Genomic DNA, 18,039 nt, shown 5'->3' on the forward strand with positions numbered 1-18,039 from the left:
AATGAACCAGAACACAATAGAGTATATCCTATGCGATTTCACTTATATAAAGTAAAAAAAAAAAAATACAGCAAAACTCATCTATACTGGCAGAAATCAACATAGTGGTTACCCTTGGAGGTGGGTAGTCACTGGAAGGGAGCACAAGGGGAGCCTTTGGGGTGAGGATAGTGCTGAGTTTCTCGACCTGGATGCTGGTTACAAAGGTGTTCACTTTATAAAAAATCATGGTGGTGGGGAGGGAGGAATGAATAGGCAGAGCACAGAGGAATTTTAGGGCTGTGAAAATACTCTGTATGATACCATAATGATGGATACATGTCGTTATACATTTGTCCAAACCTATAGAATGTACAACACCAAGAGTGAACCTTAATGTAAACTAAGGACCCTGGGTGATGATGTAGGTTCATCAATTGTAACAAATGTCCCTCTCTGGTGGGGGATGTTGGTAATGGGGGAGGCTATGCACGTGTGAGGGTAAGGGGTATATGGGGAATCTCTGTCCCTTCTCCTCAATTTTGCTGTGAACCTAAAGCTGCTCAAAAAAATAGTCTTAAAAATCAAGATAAACACTTAAGATATATGCACTTTTCATTATGTGTATTATATATATTTTTAAAGATTTTATTTATTTTTTTGACAGAGAGAGACACAGTGAGAGAGGGAACACAAACAGGGGGAGTGGGAGAGGGAGAACAGGCTTGCCTTAGAGCAGGGAGCCCGATGCAGGGCTTGATCCCAGGACCCTGGGATCATGACCTGAGCCAAAGGCGACGCTTAACGACTGAGCCACCCAGGCGCCCCATGTATATTATATTTCAATGAAAAAGTTTCTTAATAAAACTAAAAAAATCGCTCTGGTTAAGGTAATAATGATTATCTTAGTCTTTTGATTCTAAATTCAACTGTAGATTTTTTTTTTAAAGATTTTATTCATTTATTTGAGAGAGAGAGCATGAGCAGGGGGAAGGGCAGAGGGAAAGGGAGAAACAGACTCGCTGCTGAGCAGGGAGCCCTATGCAGGACTCTATCCCAGGACCCTGGGATCATGACCTGAGCTGAAGGCAAATGCTCAACCGACTGAGCCACCCAGGTGCCCTCAGTTGTAGTTTTCTATGGACAAGGATTCTGTGGACTAAGATGTATAAAATTATACATACACTATAAATATAGTTGAGCAGGCTATATCCATTTTATTATCCTATATATACTTAAAAGATTAAAAATCATGTTCTATAAAGAGGGTAAAACTCTGATCCTCAATTTTTATGAATTTCTTGGAAATATGTTCGATTTCAATATTATGATTTGTCATTGAGCTAGATATTAAAGAATCTCATAGTCCCTGTTAAAAGGAAACTGTGCCACCCCACACCATCTACTTCACACGCAAAAGACCTGGAGAGGACCAAGGTGGCCATGTTTTATAGCACAAGACCTCTGTCCCTTCCCACAGATTATTAGGGCAAGAAGGGCTCAGATCTTCATCCAGAGTAGCTGATCCTGAGGTGGGTCAGCCTCCTAAGGCCCAGATGCCCTGGTTCAAAAAGGCATGTTGGGCTAATGATGAGTCCCTTCCTGGGGATTCGGAATCAGCAGAGATGGAGCCAGCCATCAGAGGAGCCGAAGGAGAAAGGATGCCTCAGGGTTGAGTTAGCTCCATGACAGGCAAAGTGTGTGCAAGGCACACTCAGGAGAGAGCAGAATATGGAAGAGGCCTTGCAAAGGAAGGGTGTGTGAATGTTGGAGCAGGGGAGATGCCTAGATCTGTGTTCAATCCTAAGCCACTGCTTCTCAATGTTGGTTGCACTTGGGAATGACCTGAGAAGCTTTAAAAATACTGATACCTGGTTTTACCCTGAGGGGTTCAAGTTAAAGTCTACATTTGGGGTGTGGCCTGGGCATGGGGATGTTCAAAAGCTCCCCAGGTGACTCTTATATGCAGCCGGGGCTTTCCTTCCAGGTCAGTTACACTACTCCCCTCCGCCTTTTACCTGTGGCTGCTTCCCTAGAGAGCAGTCTGCTCTCCTTGTAGCAAGTCTGGTTGGAGCAGTGGCTCTGGACATGGAGGTGCTGTGGACTGTCCTGTCCCCATAACTACATGTGGTAAGAGTCTGCAATAATAAGACTCAGATTTGACAACCATCCTCACAATTGCAGCATCCTGGAAGGGTCGGTGGGGACTAATGTGCCATATGAATGGACTTGTTACTCTGAGCCACAAATCAGAGATCTGGATCCCATAGCCTTGCCAAGCAGCCATCCTGTGGATTTGTGTGGAGATAGTGTAGAATTTGCCCTTCCACCCTGGTCCTATGGGAACCTGTGAGGTCTCTGCCATTTCCTCTATTCTCAGGGAGGGGAAACACCAGGCATTTCCTCGTCGAGTTTTGATGGAGGGATGTGTGATGAGCTATCTGTACCTCACCCCCAAAGGAGACGCACTTATATGCCTTAGTCAGCACCCTCACGAATTCAGTAGAAAAGGGACTATAGGAGGAATGGGGAGGACTTTTTTTCCCCTCTGCAACCAAGGGAGTATATGTTTCCTTACAAGAAGGAGACTTAGGAAGATTGTACAAACCAACTGCTAATTCCAGGCAGGCAACAGCTCATTGTTTAAAGGATGGTTGTTGCCTTCATAATAGCCTATATTTCATAGACTCCTGCTGGATTATATTCTTTGGTCTTTGGAAAAACTCTGTGAAACTGGTAAGGGAGGTGTTAATATCTGTTTGATGGGAGGAAACTGAGGCTCAGAGGGCTGTTAAAAGCTTTGCTCAAGGGGCGCCTGGGTGGCTCAGTAGGTTAAGCGTCTGCCTTCGGCTCTTTGCTCAAGGTCCTGAGGCCCGAGACTCCTCCTCCAGTGCCCTATTGGCACAGCTGGTAGCAGCTTAGTATGGGGTCACGTAATGACTTAATATCTCCATTCTGGCAAACAATCATGACAACACTGCTCAGCTCATAAGGATTTAAGAAATCCGATTAAATAATAATCCCTTTTTAAAAGGAATTAATTAACCAATTTAAGTAGACTCAAAGTGACATTAAGATCATTTAAACCTGTGTTTTTCTTCAAGTAAAGACTAAAGTTTTGGAATGCACTTCAGTGTATTCTGCTTATGAATACAATATGCTCATTGTTGAAATTCTGCAAAACAGAAAAGTTTAAAGGAAAAAATAAAGATTGCGTAATCATACTATCCAAAGATATTGATATGCGTATACATGATACATATATGAGATATACACATATATATTAATAAAATTGGGATAATGATGTTATGTTTTTCTGCCCTTTTCATGTGCTTATTTTATCATGAACAATTTCTCATGTCAATAAATTTTCAATAGTATAATTTTAACAGATGAGTACGTTTTGTGTTATAGATGTAATTTAATTTTTTATTGTTGATTCCAATTTTTATTATTATAAACACTACCATAACCATCCTCATATACAAATATTTTTGCCTATTTTACCACATCAACATTTATAATTATAATTTTTGTTTCTTTTTCTATGAAATCATGTCCTTTGACAATTTTATTGCTTTCTGAGCCCTTTTATATATTAAGAACATTACTTATTCTTTTCTTTATTTGATGCTAAGAGTTTTTCCCTATTGATTATGATTTGTCTTTTCATTCATGATTTTTAACATATAGAAGATTCACATTTTTAACAGAATATATCAGCTTCTATTGTATATTTTCTTTGCTTTTATTCTTAAAACATTCTTTCCTACATAAAGATCAATGAAATATTACCTACATCTACTCCCTTAAAAATTCTTTTTTTTTAACATGTGACTCCTTGATCCACCTGGGACTTACTTTTATGTATAATGTGAGGTGAGACACTGCCTTGATTCTTTCCTAAATACTCAAATTTACTCAAAACCTTTTGTTGAATAATTGATGCTTTCCCCATTTATGAGTGTTGCTTCCTTCAAATGTCTGCTATTTTATTGGGTTTTTCCAAGAATCAAATCTTGGATTTATTTATTATTCCTAGTGCTTCCTAATTTATTATTTTATCTGATTGCTATTTATTTTCTCTTAATTTCCTTAGGATATTGAGTTTAGTGCTCAATTCATATATTTTTATTCTTTTTGATTTAGAAGGAAAGTATTTAGAAATATGACTTTACTTCTGAGTAAGTCATCCAGTAAATTTTGAAGGTAATAATCTTTTAAAATTGCATATTTGATTTCCACAAGTATTTAGGATAATACTCTTAAAATTCTCCATCAATGATAGGATTTTTAAAAAAGCCTTCATGATTTTATTGTTAATATAGCACTGGGAACAGAGGATGACATCCCTGAAAGATATCTGCTCACCTTGAGCTCTAGCTCCTCCTTCTGGTGTCTACATCCAACTACCTAGGTTGATGGGTCACATCTCTTCACAATCAGTAAATTAACACCAAGGCCGTAAAGTTGTTATGGGGTTCCTGGTTGAACTGAAAAGCTAGCACCAGAGCATTTAATTCAAAAGGAGCAAAAAAGTGGGCATTAAGGTTAGTGTGGAGCTCGGAGTCCTGAGGGAAACCGAGGTGGCAACAGAGAAGCAAAGAAATGAGCAGATCAGAGAATGCAAATCTAGCTAGAGGGGAAGAAAGTGAAGTTTTAGGCTGCCCGATGTCCAGCCAAGAAGGTGGAGATGGGGGTCCATAAGAGCAAAAGGACTGGGCAAGCCCAGGTGTCGATGCCGAGGCTGATGGGCTGCTGAAGTGGTTTCCTGCCCTGGTTCCTCATTTTTCCAGGTTCCAGGGAAGGAGCACAGTGAAGAGGCAATCAGAAAGGCTGGGTCTTAATTCCTGTGAATTGGTGGTAAATCCCCCGTGTGGCTTTAAGACTTCTCTCTATGTTGTCAAATGAGGGGGCTATGTCGTTTCTAGCTTGAAATATGTAGAAGTCTATGCTTGCAGCGTTGTGGGCTTCATTCTTGGAAGAGTATGCATGGGCTCTGCATGGGAAGCAGGGAGTGGTGTGGAGGCAGGTCTGCAGAGAGCTGAATGGCCGTGTAACCCTGCTGAGAAAATCTCCCCTTGTCTCAAACCGGATTGCTCATCTGGTCATGTGCCAGGGCCCCCTGGCTCTACTGATAATTCTCAAACTCCCTCCAGGCACTTGTGACATCTCCATTATCATCAGAATTGTCATTGACCCATGAGTGGCCTGCATGGTGCCTTCTAGCCCAGAACAGATTCTCCTGGCTATGGAGGGGAGATGCTTTGGGCGGGGGTGGGGGGTGGGGGGAGGGGGGTCTCCCATATAATCTCCCCTCAGTGAGGACTACTCCTGATGAAGAAGAAAAGAGTGAGCAGCCAGCACTTGGTTGTCACTTGGAGATGGCAATGATCAGATATAGAATGGAGAATCTGGTTTCTAAGCTTGTGACTGCCACTCATTATGTACATGATACATAAAGTAGGTGAATCTGTTTCATCATCTGTCAAGATAGGAATTATAATATCAAAAAGACTTCCTGGAAGATTCTAAGAATTACATGAGATGACGTATGTGTGCATGTCTCCTCTGCTTCTGCCAAAGAATATCTAAGCAAAGAGCATAGACATAAAACATCAGAGCTGGAAGAGCCTTTAGATGTAGTGAAGAACCTTAGTTTTACTGCTAGGGAGACTGAGAGCTAGTGAGATTGTCGCCTGTCCCAGACAACTGTTATGGGTATTGTCCAGGGAAAGAGGCAGCCATGGGTAGTGTGAGTAAACACAGAAACGCACAAAACCAGGCACATCTGTGATGTGTATTTGCATATATAGGTAAGAGAGAGATGAAGCCACACAGGCCACAGTCTGCTGGAGGAGTTAGGGGCATAGCTGGAGGGACTTGACAAGTTGTTTAGAGCTTGCTGTGCTGAAATGATTCAGCCCCTTCAGATACTAATATTCTCCTTTATCCAAAAGAATAGGGCTGGTTGAATGATAATTAATAATAGGCTGATGATTCACTTTAGTTAAATACGCACATTCTAAGGGCATGTGCCATGTGAATAATTTAATTTGAATATTTAAAAATACGCTTTTAAGGCAGGAAAGCATTAAAATGGGAAACATCATACATGAGCACCTTATGTCACAGTATTTTGTTTTTTGGGATTTTTTGGGTCTCTCATCCTTGAAAAACATTTTCAATGAAATTCAGCTGATCCTTAAGTAGACCATCACCTCTTAATCTGAGTTGATGGGAAATAACCCTACTTTAGCTTCACATAAATCTGGTGGGTGGTGAGGGGCACTCCAGAGAGATACATAGTTCAATTCCTCTTTTTACAGGTGAGGAAACTGAGGTCTGCAGAAGTTAAGGGATTTACCCAAGGTCATATACATCTTTTATCAGCAGCAGGGCCAGGATTAGAATGTAGGTTTCAGGGATCCCCTTGGGAATATTCTTTTTTTTTTTTTTTTTAAGATTTTATTTATTTATTTGAGAGAGAGAGACACGGCGAGAGAGGGAACACAAGCAGGGGGAGTGGGAGAGGGAGAAGCAGGCTTCCCGTGGAGCAGAGAGCCCAATGCGGGGCTTGATCCCAGGACCCTGGGATCATGACCTGAGCTGAAGGCAGATGCTTAATGACTGAGCCACCCAGGCACTCCTCTTGGGAATATTCTTGGCATGCCTACTAGCAAATATCAAAGCACGGATCTACCTCTTTGCTTTTATAGTCTGTTATCTCTTATCCCAGGACAGTCAAATTTTCCTTTCTAGGAGTTGGCATAACTAGTCTAGGAATTGGCATAACTAGTCAACAGCCTACCCTCCTGATGTTGTTTATAAATTCAGCCTATATCACCCTGGTCCTGAAGCACCAAGGAGAAGGGACTTAACATTTTATGGAAAGCCTATTCTGTGCCAAGCCTCATTTTCAGCAGCTTGCCATCTAGGAACTCATTTTAATCTTAAAATGAACACTATAATTTAGGTTTTATATTCTCCTCTTAAAATATGAAGAAAACCGAGGTGAGAGAGGCAAAATAATTTGAAGCTTGTAACTGGCAAAGCTGGGATTCTGTGCTCAGACTAGTGACGGTCATAGGTGAGGCCATGCTTTCTCTTTTTAGTCCCATCAGATCTGCCCAGTGTCTGCTGCAAGTCTAGAACAGCCTTGCCTGGTAATTCCCAGAGTCTATTCCCTGGAATACAAGGCCTTCTTAGGGTCGAGAGGTTTTACATGAATAGAAAAATAGATAAGTCTGGAGAAAGTGGGTAAGTAAAGATCATTAGAGTTCTTAATTACACTACTCTTTCTATCCTTAAATAAATTGAGACTCTTCAAAAGGGAATGAAATACGCAGTTTCCCAATTTTATTGATCATGGGACCCTTTTATCATTAAGCCTTATGTAAAATGAATATTCCATGAATCATACCCAGGGAAATGCTGGATTAGCCATTTGAGAAATGGCTGTGAGGGAACCTGCTCCAGACAAAAATAGCGTGAGTGTAAATGTAAGCTCAGGGGAGTTTTTCCTGTTGAATATGCTGCAAGGGGTAATCTACTTCCTCAGAAAGATGGAGAATTCACTGAGAGGTCCCCAAGGCAGCTGTGTGTGCCAAGCTGCTTGACCAGGTGGACAGTGTGGGAGGGAGGCATGCTCCCAGATACCACACTCAATGAATCCACACGAACAAAATTGTCTGAGTTAACTCCTTATATGGAGATAGATGGTTTAGTGTATCCTTTAAGATGGAATTCTTTGTACCTGCCTAACCACTGCTAGCAAGCCTTTCTAGAACAAGGTGAGTATAAATAATTAAGCTAATAAATAATATGAATACCAAAGGCATAGATTCCCAATATCCTATGAGATGTGAAGAAAAGCAAAATGACATAAAATAATTCCAGAGGCTTTTCTAAGGCAAAATGCATTGTGAGTAGCCAAGGTGGGGGGATAAAATGTACAGTTTCCCAAATTTATTTGAGCACAGACCCTTTTCTTGCAGGACAACGGTTCCACAGGACACAAGTTTAGAAAACATTGATCTAAGGCATAACTTTAAAGTATATGTCCTTTTCTTTTGCTATTTTCTTCTCTCTCTCTTTTTTCCAAGCAAGGAGACCAGGGCTTACACATACAAATGAGAATTAAATCCTAGGGAAACGAGTTGCTCTTGCCAATAATGCTACCACTCTTTCAAAGGGCTTTTGAAACTCCTTCTCATTAATTGTTCTCAGGAATCAGGACACATTCCCTTGAATACCCTTGTTAATGGCAAAGGTTGACCCTTTGAAAGAAGGTTGGATTTTGGGAACGGAACTATGTAAAGTCAAGCCCAGTGATTCATGTTCAAGAGGAAGTAGATGCAAGTAGTTAAAAGTGAGGATGTGGGGTTAAGCCCCAGATGTGCCACTTAGGAGGGATGTGACATTGAGGAGGTCACTTAAAACCCTTTTATGACTCAGTGCTTCATCTGTGGAATGGAGGTAATCATATCCCCTCATAGGGTTATTGTGATGATGAAGTAAAAAAATGAGATCAATAAAGTGCTTAGCATCAGGCAATACAAAAATGACAAACACCGCCTAACAAAATTTTGCCTGGTTTTATTGCATGGTTTGTAAACTGGCAGTGAAGACAGTTCTCAAAGAAGGATATAGAAATGTTTAGCCATGGAAGCATAGTTGGGAGGAATCTATGACCTCCCACAGGAATTCTCTAATGACTTCAGAGTTATTTGTACATATAAATTCTAGTCTTTTTTTTTTTAAGGCTCATTGCTTTTTAATCACATTGTGCACAGGCAAACACTTGCCATTTTGCCATGTAAATGGGCACAACAATTTCTCTCTAGTCCCTGACCATGGGAGGGATAATGAAATATTGTTTTATCATCAGCCACCATGGGGAGGTCTTGGTAAAATCCCAAGGGATGTACTTGGAAAATTGAGAACCACATTATTATTTTATTTTATTTTATTTATTTTTTATTTTATTTATTTATTTTTTTTCACATTATTATTTTAACCAATTTTCTTTTTTTTTTTTAAATTTTATTTATTTATTTGAGAGAGAGAATGAGATAGAGACAGAGAGCATGAGAGAGGGGAGGGTCAGAGGGAGAAGCAGACTCCCTGCTGAGCAGGGAGCCCTATGCGGGACTCGATCCCAGGACTCCAGGATCATGACCTGAGCCGAAGGCAGTCGCTTAACCAACTGAGCCACCCAGGCGCCCCACATTATTATTTTAATAATGACTTTATAATAGCTAATTCCATATTATGAGGCTCTTTCATTTAATAATCTAATTTACTGGTTTGTTAGAATTGATCCAATAAATTTTGTCCATTTTCTTTAACAAGATCACCTTCTATATTATATTAATTTAAAGTAACTCTATTTGTAGAATGGAATACAATACAATAGAATTTTTTTAAGCCAGGAAAACACCTCAGTTAATTGGATATATAGGTCCCAAAATGTCAACTTATGTTTTGTTTGGTTTTTATCCTTTTTAAAAATCTGCTTCCAGATTTTTGCCTTCCCCTGAAAATTAGGAAAATATGGCTCCATGTTCATGTACCATATTCTCATCAGCAATGATTAGCTGGAGCCGAGGATGTCATTTTTAGGCAAGGCTTGTCTTCTCTGGTTTACCCTAATCACTACCACCCCCTATTGTCTTCTACTCAACTGCTTCCTTTATTTACCCTATCACCCAACCCCCACTGACATCTGAGTTCAAGAACCATAATTTTATCTATCTCTGGCATTTTATACATTTAAATTTTAGGCCCAGGGATATTTTGTGACCAACCCAAGTTCAGAAAGCCCATTAGTGGCTGAACTGGATTTGAAACTCATGTCTTCTAGTTCAGACCTCTTTCCATTCTACCATAGAACCACTCATCTGAAGACTGGTCAGTGTTAATTATTTTGAACAAAATCATATTTTACTAAATGTGGTGCCAGTTGTTTTTCCATGAGGAAGAAGTGAGAGGATTCTGCTCATCTCAGTCTTCTACCCCCCAAAAAGACAAATAGTTCATGTTTTCTGTGAGAAGTATTTGAAGGAAAGATTTCTTAGCAGGTCCTGATGGAGACCTCTGGGTAGAACAATAACATTTCGAATCTAGGATCATAAGCAAATCCAACCCATACAATCAGATGCTAATCTGATATTGTGGTAGGTCAAATTAAAGTGATTTTCAAAAACCATAATAAAAAATAACATTTATTATTGAGTTACAGGAACTGTGCCAAGCACTTTACATTTATTGCTTCAGTTAATCCTTACTGTAATCCTGTGCAGTAGGTATGATGGTTATTCTCCATGTTGCAGATGCAGATCATGAGGCTTGACTAAACTTGTCCCAAAGCATAGAACTACTAAACAGCAGAGTGGGCATTGAACCCATGTTTATTTGACCACAAAACCTGCATTCTTTGCTACTTGCCACATTGTCAGCTCTCCAGGCTTCGCCACTTTGATATCCCAGCTGTCACCATAAAGCCCCTGTAATCATTTTGTAGCCTATATCTCAACAGTTGGCAAAAGTCACCATCATAACCAATCAACTGAATATGATTTTGAACAAAATAAGAAAGCCTATCAAGACTACCTTATGATAAAAAATTTTTTAAAAAGTCTACCTTATGATGCATTCAAACACAGGCAATTATAATTTACATTTTTAGGGATCACTGCCAACTTGGAGCTGCCATATCAGAGCAGGGAGGGAGAGAGATGACACTCATCTTCGTGTCCCTCACAAAGCCCAGTGCTGTGCCTGTTGCACAGTAGAATCCCAAAATGCATTTACTGAAATGGGAGGCTTTTGCTTTCATTTTGTTACTGCTTGCAGCACTACAATGAATACCTACTTTTAGCTAAGCAAATATAAATAAGTCAAAAAGGAAATAACCTTTCTGTCAGTGAATTTTTTTTCCATCTTAATACTGCTTAACCAACATTTCCCTTTGGATGTCTGACTGAATAAAGGGGGAATGTTACCCTTCACACCATTGATGCTAGTCAACCTCCAAAGTCAACAGAGAACCTGGGAGGCAAATATGATTTTTTTCATGTCAAAGGCCTAGAGGAAGTCCAAGTGGGACAGAAGAGACTCAGGCAGTGGGTCTAAGAAAGGCTTTAAATGCTTTGCCTTTTAAATTGTGGTACACTAGAGATCTCTGTTGAAGAAGTTTAATATCATAACGCTAGGGTTTTATCCTTTTTTTTTTAAGTATAATTTATATGTACAACCAATACACATGATACAGAAGAGGGGATTGGGACAGCCCAGGAATGGGTGTGAAGAGACTGGGAAAAAGGCAGCAAGAAAGTGAAGAGGCAGTGAAGAGGAAGGAGGTGTCCACCATGCAAACTGCTGCTCTCCCTGGCCTCTCCTGGGGAAGACGATGTGCCTGTGCCTCCCAGACTGCCCTCCACTATTTTGTTCTGGTCCCGAAGGCAAGGTAGTTAACTGACTTAGACTCTGCCTGACCCATTCAAATTTAGTCTGTATTCAGGCCTCCAGGAGGGAGGGTAGAAGTCCTCCAGGAACTGGAGCCTCAGACCTGGGGGCTCCCCCCATGATGGCCTGTTGTGTTCTGTCTCATACCTTCTACGTTACCTGGGTCCCTAGGACAGATTGGGGAGCTTCTCTTTGGCTTGAGGGAGTATCATCCAACCATTACTCTCTTTGTAGGGGTAATCCTTGGTTTCTAGGGAAGGAGGCCAATTCCCAACATGAAATGCCAGTATGGGGGAGGTGACTGAGTCAGTGAACCACACCTTTATTCTGAGGCTGAACAGAATCTCTTCACAATTTTTGGGTTCAGTTCACTTTCTAGACCTCCACGCACTTAGTTCACGTGAAATCTGATAGGGTACACCAAACATAAAAAAGAATGTGACTATCTACTGATTGGAAAGCAAGACTCTTTAGTATAAAATCTGTGAAAATATGGATTGAATTCAACAAATATATGCTAGTCTAGGCTTGCAACATCTAGGCTCTTTTCTAGGACCTTGGCTATTGATGACCCTCCACGATGTCCAGAGACATGAGGCAGATAGAAGCACAGATAGCTCTAGTAAATGACAGGAAGAACTAGAGATATCCAAAAAGTCTATAGAGTTTGAGAGAACAGAGGTCAGGGAATAAGGTACTTCAGTTTGTTAATGGACGGAGCTTGGGGAGTGTTTGTGTGCACGTGTGGTGTCAATATTATGAGATGACCCTGGACAAATAGCCACATTCTATTAAGACCAACTCAGGTGTTCAGACTTTCTCTGTTTCCGGGAAACCATTAAAAATGTCCAAGCACAAGGGTGACATGATGAGATCTGTGTTTCTGGAAAGTAACACTAATGGAGGTGGATAGCAGGGGCACCCAATGCAGAGGCTCCCACAGCAGCTCGTGAACCCCTGATGGCAGCTTCAGTTAGGGCCATGGCCTTGGGTTGAAGAGGAGGTGGCAGGTTCTCATCCTGTTTGAGAGAGGACTTGTCTGGTTGGAAAACAGTGAAGGAGAAGGGGCCGGTAACTCATAAGTTTCTTGCTTGAATAATTGAGGGGATGAAATATACTTTCAGAGAAAACATTGGTTATACAAGGTTACTTTGCAGTCACAATAATTAAGTAATTAAAAAGTTGAAAATCAGAACTATGGGTCATGAGGCAAATTGTAGACAACACAACCTACTTGCTGACTGAAATTTTTACTTCTTGGTCTATTGTGGGGGGCATCAGCTGGCCACAAACCAAAGCATGCTTATCCATTACCAGCTAATAATTCTTTGAGAAGCCCCCTTAGCTTATAGGTCTGGCTTGAGTAGTCATTAAAGAGTGCTACATTTTTCTTATGCTTGTAACATAAGGAGAAATAGAAGAAGGGGCTGATAACTGCAGAGGTGAGATAGGCCATGGATATTTTCTTGTGGGCAAATAGTATTTTGAAGTACTAAATGATAAAACCTTAATAAGTTGGATGTATTATTTATCTTGCTCATGGTATTGCTTTTTCCTTTTTTAATTTTTTTACTTCTTATGGGCTATGTACTTGTGTGCTTATTGTGGATTCATAAAAGAAATAGTGATACTTTTTTCCCCCCAGAGGGATCAATTCTATTGCTTCAAACAAGACCAAATCTCACTGGAATAAATAGAATTTTTTCTGACCACATTGAATTCTTATATACATGGATTTTTTTTTAGCATGATACTAAAATCAACCTTGTAATTTGCTCCCTGCAAAGAGAACTCTTGCAAGAGTTGGAGGGATTTAGTTTATTAAAAATTTTATAAACAAATGGCAATGTTGCCACATTTTATATTCTTCAGTTAGAATTTTACTTCCTCAATGAGCCTTTATCATTGGGGATTTCAGTCTGTAGTTGAGAAGAAGAGGGCTTTAATGTGTGAAAACACATTTCTGTAAATTGCATTTGCTGCAAGCACTGTTCCCCACCCCTAAGAGCAAACCCAAATGAATAATCATTCTCATTGGTTATGTTTCACAACTGGCTCTATGGAAAACATGAATGAAATCGCATTTGCTTGGGCAAAGTTTTGTTATTGTGGCTGTTTAAAACCAGAAATAAGACATTTTAAAACTGTTTTGTATAACGTTTTTGATGAATTTTTATTATATAATTCTATTCTTTCTCTCCTCTCTACAAAGTGTGCGCTTTTGTTGTTCTTGCTCTCCAACACACATTGTCTTTTCTCCCAAAACACTGTATGTAACTTAAGGAGGGCACTGTGTCTATTCTCCTCAGTACCCCAGGCTGACATTTCAAAAAGTACTTCTCATCATGCTTCTGCAGAAGGTCTGAAAAAGCATCTGGGGCCATAACAAAATTATCAGATTGTTAGCATGGATCATGGGAATGGGTCATTTCTTTTCCTTTTTTCAACAACAGAGCAAGAAACCAACTGCCTTTGCACATCAATCAAGCAGAATCGAGTCTGAAGTTTCTCTCTTCACAGGATAGGACAGGTCAGTTTGGTAATCCACGGTCACAAATGCTGTTAGAATTCATTGCAAAGCATAAGCCATGGCTGGTGTGATCCAGGCCTCGTCTGATGGCCAAAGTCATGCAAAGGCAAATTCAGGCCCCTTCGTCTTCATGTTCCGGGGGGGACTGGCAGCCCACGTGGGGTTTTCAGGGCACTGGGTGGCCATGCCCCACAGAAGAACTCTTTTCATCTGTGAACCATCTATTTCCATTAATATTATGATTTTGGCACAATTCCTATTTGGAGCCTTATGATTTATTTCCTCCTCAGTGAAAATGAGCTTATTAGACCCTTTCCTGAGGAGAAGGAGGAAGCAAAGAAATTGGGCAAGAAGAATGGGGAGCAAAATCTTTAGGAAACAGGGTGCTGAGATCAGAGACAAACTTTGACGCCTGACACTTTTGCATAAGTTCTGCTCTGGCACAAATCTGCATGTTGAAGTTAGCCAATGTGAGTTAAGTAAGGACATATAGGGCAAGAATTACTCGCCCTTTTGTTATTTCTGAAACCTGAACTGCTTTTAGAAATAAGGGCTGGAATGTTCTTTAGGAACTCAGAGCATGGGACACAGGGGCATGGCACACACTCGGTGTGGGCTATTTAAAAACCAGTTCCTTGGCTTCCCTCTGTGATTCTAAATACGTGTAATCACATTACCCTGCAGCAGCCGGTAACTATTCCTATACCACTGTCCAGCATCTGTGCTTGTGAGGTTGGTCCACCGGTTAAAAAAAAAAACAAAACACAAAAAATCAAAGTAGACATGTTCTAACTGATCGGGTTGCTCAATCCAGGTTTTCTATGTTACAGCTAACGTCTATTTAGTGTTGGAATATTAGTATGTGTTGACTGATGCTTCTCCTTGAATTTTAAGGACTCATCTATTCAACTATCCTTGGGGGGGAAGAGGTGCCTTAGCTCCTGAAAAGGATGCTTTTTAGATGAGCCATTTATTTATTTAACAAGTGGACAACATAAGCACAATTACCACTTTTTCAGATACAACCAATTCTTATGCTGCGGAAGGATCCCAGCATTGGAGACTTTGCCTCTCTATGTGCTAAAGACTCTTTTTTGGATTTGTTTGATGTGCTAACCTTTCCCCTAATCATACCACTAGCCATCAGTCAGATAAATCCCTTAAGCATATTCTACTCAATTGCATATCAATCCAAGACATTAACTAGTAGAAAGACATTAGCCAACATTGTTATATAATGTCTGAACACCTGATCAGGTTTGTGAATTCAATGAAATAGTCAAACCAGTTTTGGAATTTCATATAGATAAAACAACAGATTAACAGGTTTAATTTATAGATTTTTTTTTTAGCTTTTTAGCTTTATGTAAAAAATTAAAAGCCCTACCGTTCATAAAACTTGTAACCATTTGTCATACCTGATGCCAAGCATTTTATCTACTTAAATCTTATTTATCTCTGATAACAATCCTTCAATGTATCATCACCTCCATTTTACAGATGAGGAGACTGAGGCTCAGAGAGATTTAGTCATTTGCACAAGATTCCATGTCTAGTTTCTAGTGAGTAGTGGGGTTAGATTTACACAGGTCTCTCCAATTTCAAATCATGCTGTTTGTCTCCGTATATATAACCTCAAACAGCCAAAATGGCCAATTAAGGCAAAAAAACCCAAAAAACAAAAAACAAAAACCCACCCACCCAAAAACCAAAAATCAAGCAAGCAAAAAACTTGGGTCCTGAATCATGCAGTTCAGATAACAAAAACTCAGTTGATCGACAATTGGCTAATTTCCTCCTGAAACCATGTCACTACAACTCCAATCTGTCACCTGACACCTGAGTCTGGGGAGACCTCTTGGCCCTCATGTGGTCCTGCTCTAAGAACTAGCACTCCAATGGCCAAACATTACACGTCAGAACAAATTATACATGTGATATTGTGCCTGTGGAGAAATCTGATTTCTTAGTCAAATATTGTTTTTTGACTATTTTGAGACATAGCTGGAATATGTGGTTCCCTCGTGGCTAACTCAAAACACACAGCAAAGACTAATCCTTTGCACCATCCTATATTAATATTTTCTTTGCCTCCTTGTAAGGTGACTAGTTATAAATGACGGGAGATTAGAAAACAATCTCATGAGAGTTAATATATTAAGGAGTTACCTAGAAAGAACCCGGATTTGTTTTTCCCCACATGGTAAATCATACAGAGTAGCAGCCTGCCCCAGATCCCCGGGAGACAACATCTTGAGCGCATATGTTATGCAGGGTTCAGTATCGACTAATTCAAAAACTACAGGGCAAAATAAGCAAAGTTCCCAAGTCAAAAATGAAAGTAAAATAGTGGCATGGAATTGGGAGCATTGTTGCAAACATTCCAACAACTTCATAAATAGCCATTAAAGCAGACAGCATTACAGGTTAGCAAATTTACCATTGCAAGAATCAACCTGCACTGCCTGTGTCAAGTCGCAAACAAACCCAGCTACCTCTGACTTTACTGATAGTCTTTTTCTTTCCAGAAATGCAATCACATTTGACAAAATTAATATTGAGATCGTTTTACTAGAGGGCTCATCCAAATATATGCTATATTAAAAATAGTCATGATATAAATATTTCTCACAAGAGCTGCAGCGATGGTGTGAATAAAAAACTCCCTTCTGAGATTTCAGTAAAACCAGATCTCACAAAGGATCTGAAAGAAAACAAACAAAAAACAAACAGACATACACAAAGAGACACACACACACACAGAACAAACCTTATGTTAATCCGGTTTAGCAAAACAGGCACTATTTTGACACTATTTTATGAAGTACCATACTGTTCCTTCCCAGATGGAGTAGGAGAGATGAATCGGCTACAGGTTTCTCATAATAATGTTCAGGGGTAGGGAGTATCTAAGCATGTTCCATAGCAGCTTAATCAAAATCAAAATTTCTATATGCAGCAAAATGTTAGCACTGTCAAATGGCCAAGCACGCAAGAGGAATTTCTCTCTCCATGCCCTCCTACCGATACATACAAAGCCCCAAATACATCGGCTGGAATTTTTAAATCGTAAATTAGATATCAAAATGCTTACGGGCCTTACAATGAGATAACATCAGGAGGAACGGTGCGTGGAATGGATCTGGCATTCTCACATAAAGCATTATCTTTGGTACAAGTACACACGGCAGGGCATTTTGGCTTCGCCGGTTTCTTCCCCTCAGTCAGCAAAAGCGCAGATAAGAGACATAGGAAATAAGCAATTCTTTTCAGGGGGATGCAGGCATTTCCCATCCTCTGGCTTCTCTCTGATTCCATGCAGTCGAAAAAATATCCCCAAACATGAACAGGGCTTCTGGAATTCAGCTGGTGATTGTCTTGCTCTGAGACCAGGTCACACAAGAGTCCACCCTTTTCCTCTGCCTCTGTGTCTCTGCTTTTCAAAACGGGGACCTGCAGCTGATTCGTGAGCTGCTCTTCGCTCCAGCAACGCACTGCTCGGGGAAGAGACCTGTGAGGTGCTGTACGATGGGAGGGACCCAACTGCTGGAGGAGAGAGCCGACTTGCATCACCAAGAGAACACTGAGCACAGACCAGCCTTCGAAGGCAAAGTGAAGTGATGTAACAGAAAATAAACAGCGTTCTGCTTGCACCGGGAGGCCCTTTAATTGCTACCAAAAATAGGACGGCTTTATGTCTTATTAGTGGGTGGGTGGGCGGGTGGGTGGGAGCAGTCATCTTGTGTCAGATCTCGGCAGTCTCAGAAACCTCTGGGAATTTGCTGTGCATGTAGCAAACGACCGAGTCAGAAAAACTTGCTTCGGAGCCAGCCCTGGCTGGAAAAATGAAGTTAAATGAAACTCTCTCCCTCCGCAGCATTTGGCTAAAACCTTGGTATGGCTGGCTGAATCCACCTGACTGATGCCATCGTTGAAAGACAAATAGGAACACATGGAGAATGTGACTTTGAGGGAATGAATGTGAGTAAATACTTTTCTGACACTTATCAACTCTTATGAATTCTTGCCTCTCATAATGGGCCCCCCTCCCCCATGTGTAA

At 40.4% G+C, this 18,039-nt stretch overlaps 1 protein-coding gene across 3 annotated transcripts in view; it reads right to left on the minus strand.

Annotated features, from left to right (window-relative positions):
• Positions 1 to 17,630, minus strand: part of LGI1 (leucine rich glioma inactivated 1) — a 43,391-nt gene extending 25,761 nt beyond the window's left edge. The window contains exons 1-2 of one of the 3 annotated variants that reach the window (XM_081823809.1): positions 17,082 to 17,623; positions 16,611 to 16,682 (exon numbers count right to left, since the gene is read on the minus strand). In XM_081823809.1, the coding sequence (XP_081679935.1) occupies positions 16,611 to 16,682; positions 17,082 to 17,548 (539 nt within the window). In that variant the 5' untranslated portion in view covers positions 17,549 to 17,623. Of the gene's footprint in view, positions 1 to 16,610; positions 16,683 to 17,081 lie in introns of all 3 variants that reach the window. The other 2 variants (XM_081823807.1, XM_081823808.1) reach the window with 2 other exon arrangements.
• Positions 17,631 to 18,039: the final 409 nt, after the last annotated feature.

Source organism: Leptonychotes weddellii, chromosome 6 (genome assembly GCF_054177405.1).
Source record: "Leptonychotes weddellii isolate Sample4059 chromosome 6, ASM5417740v2, whole genome shotgun sequence".
Lineage (NCBI taxonomy): Eukaryota > Metazoa > Chordata > Mammalia > Carnivora > Phocidae > Leptonychotes > Leptonychotes weddellii.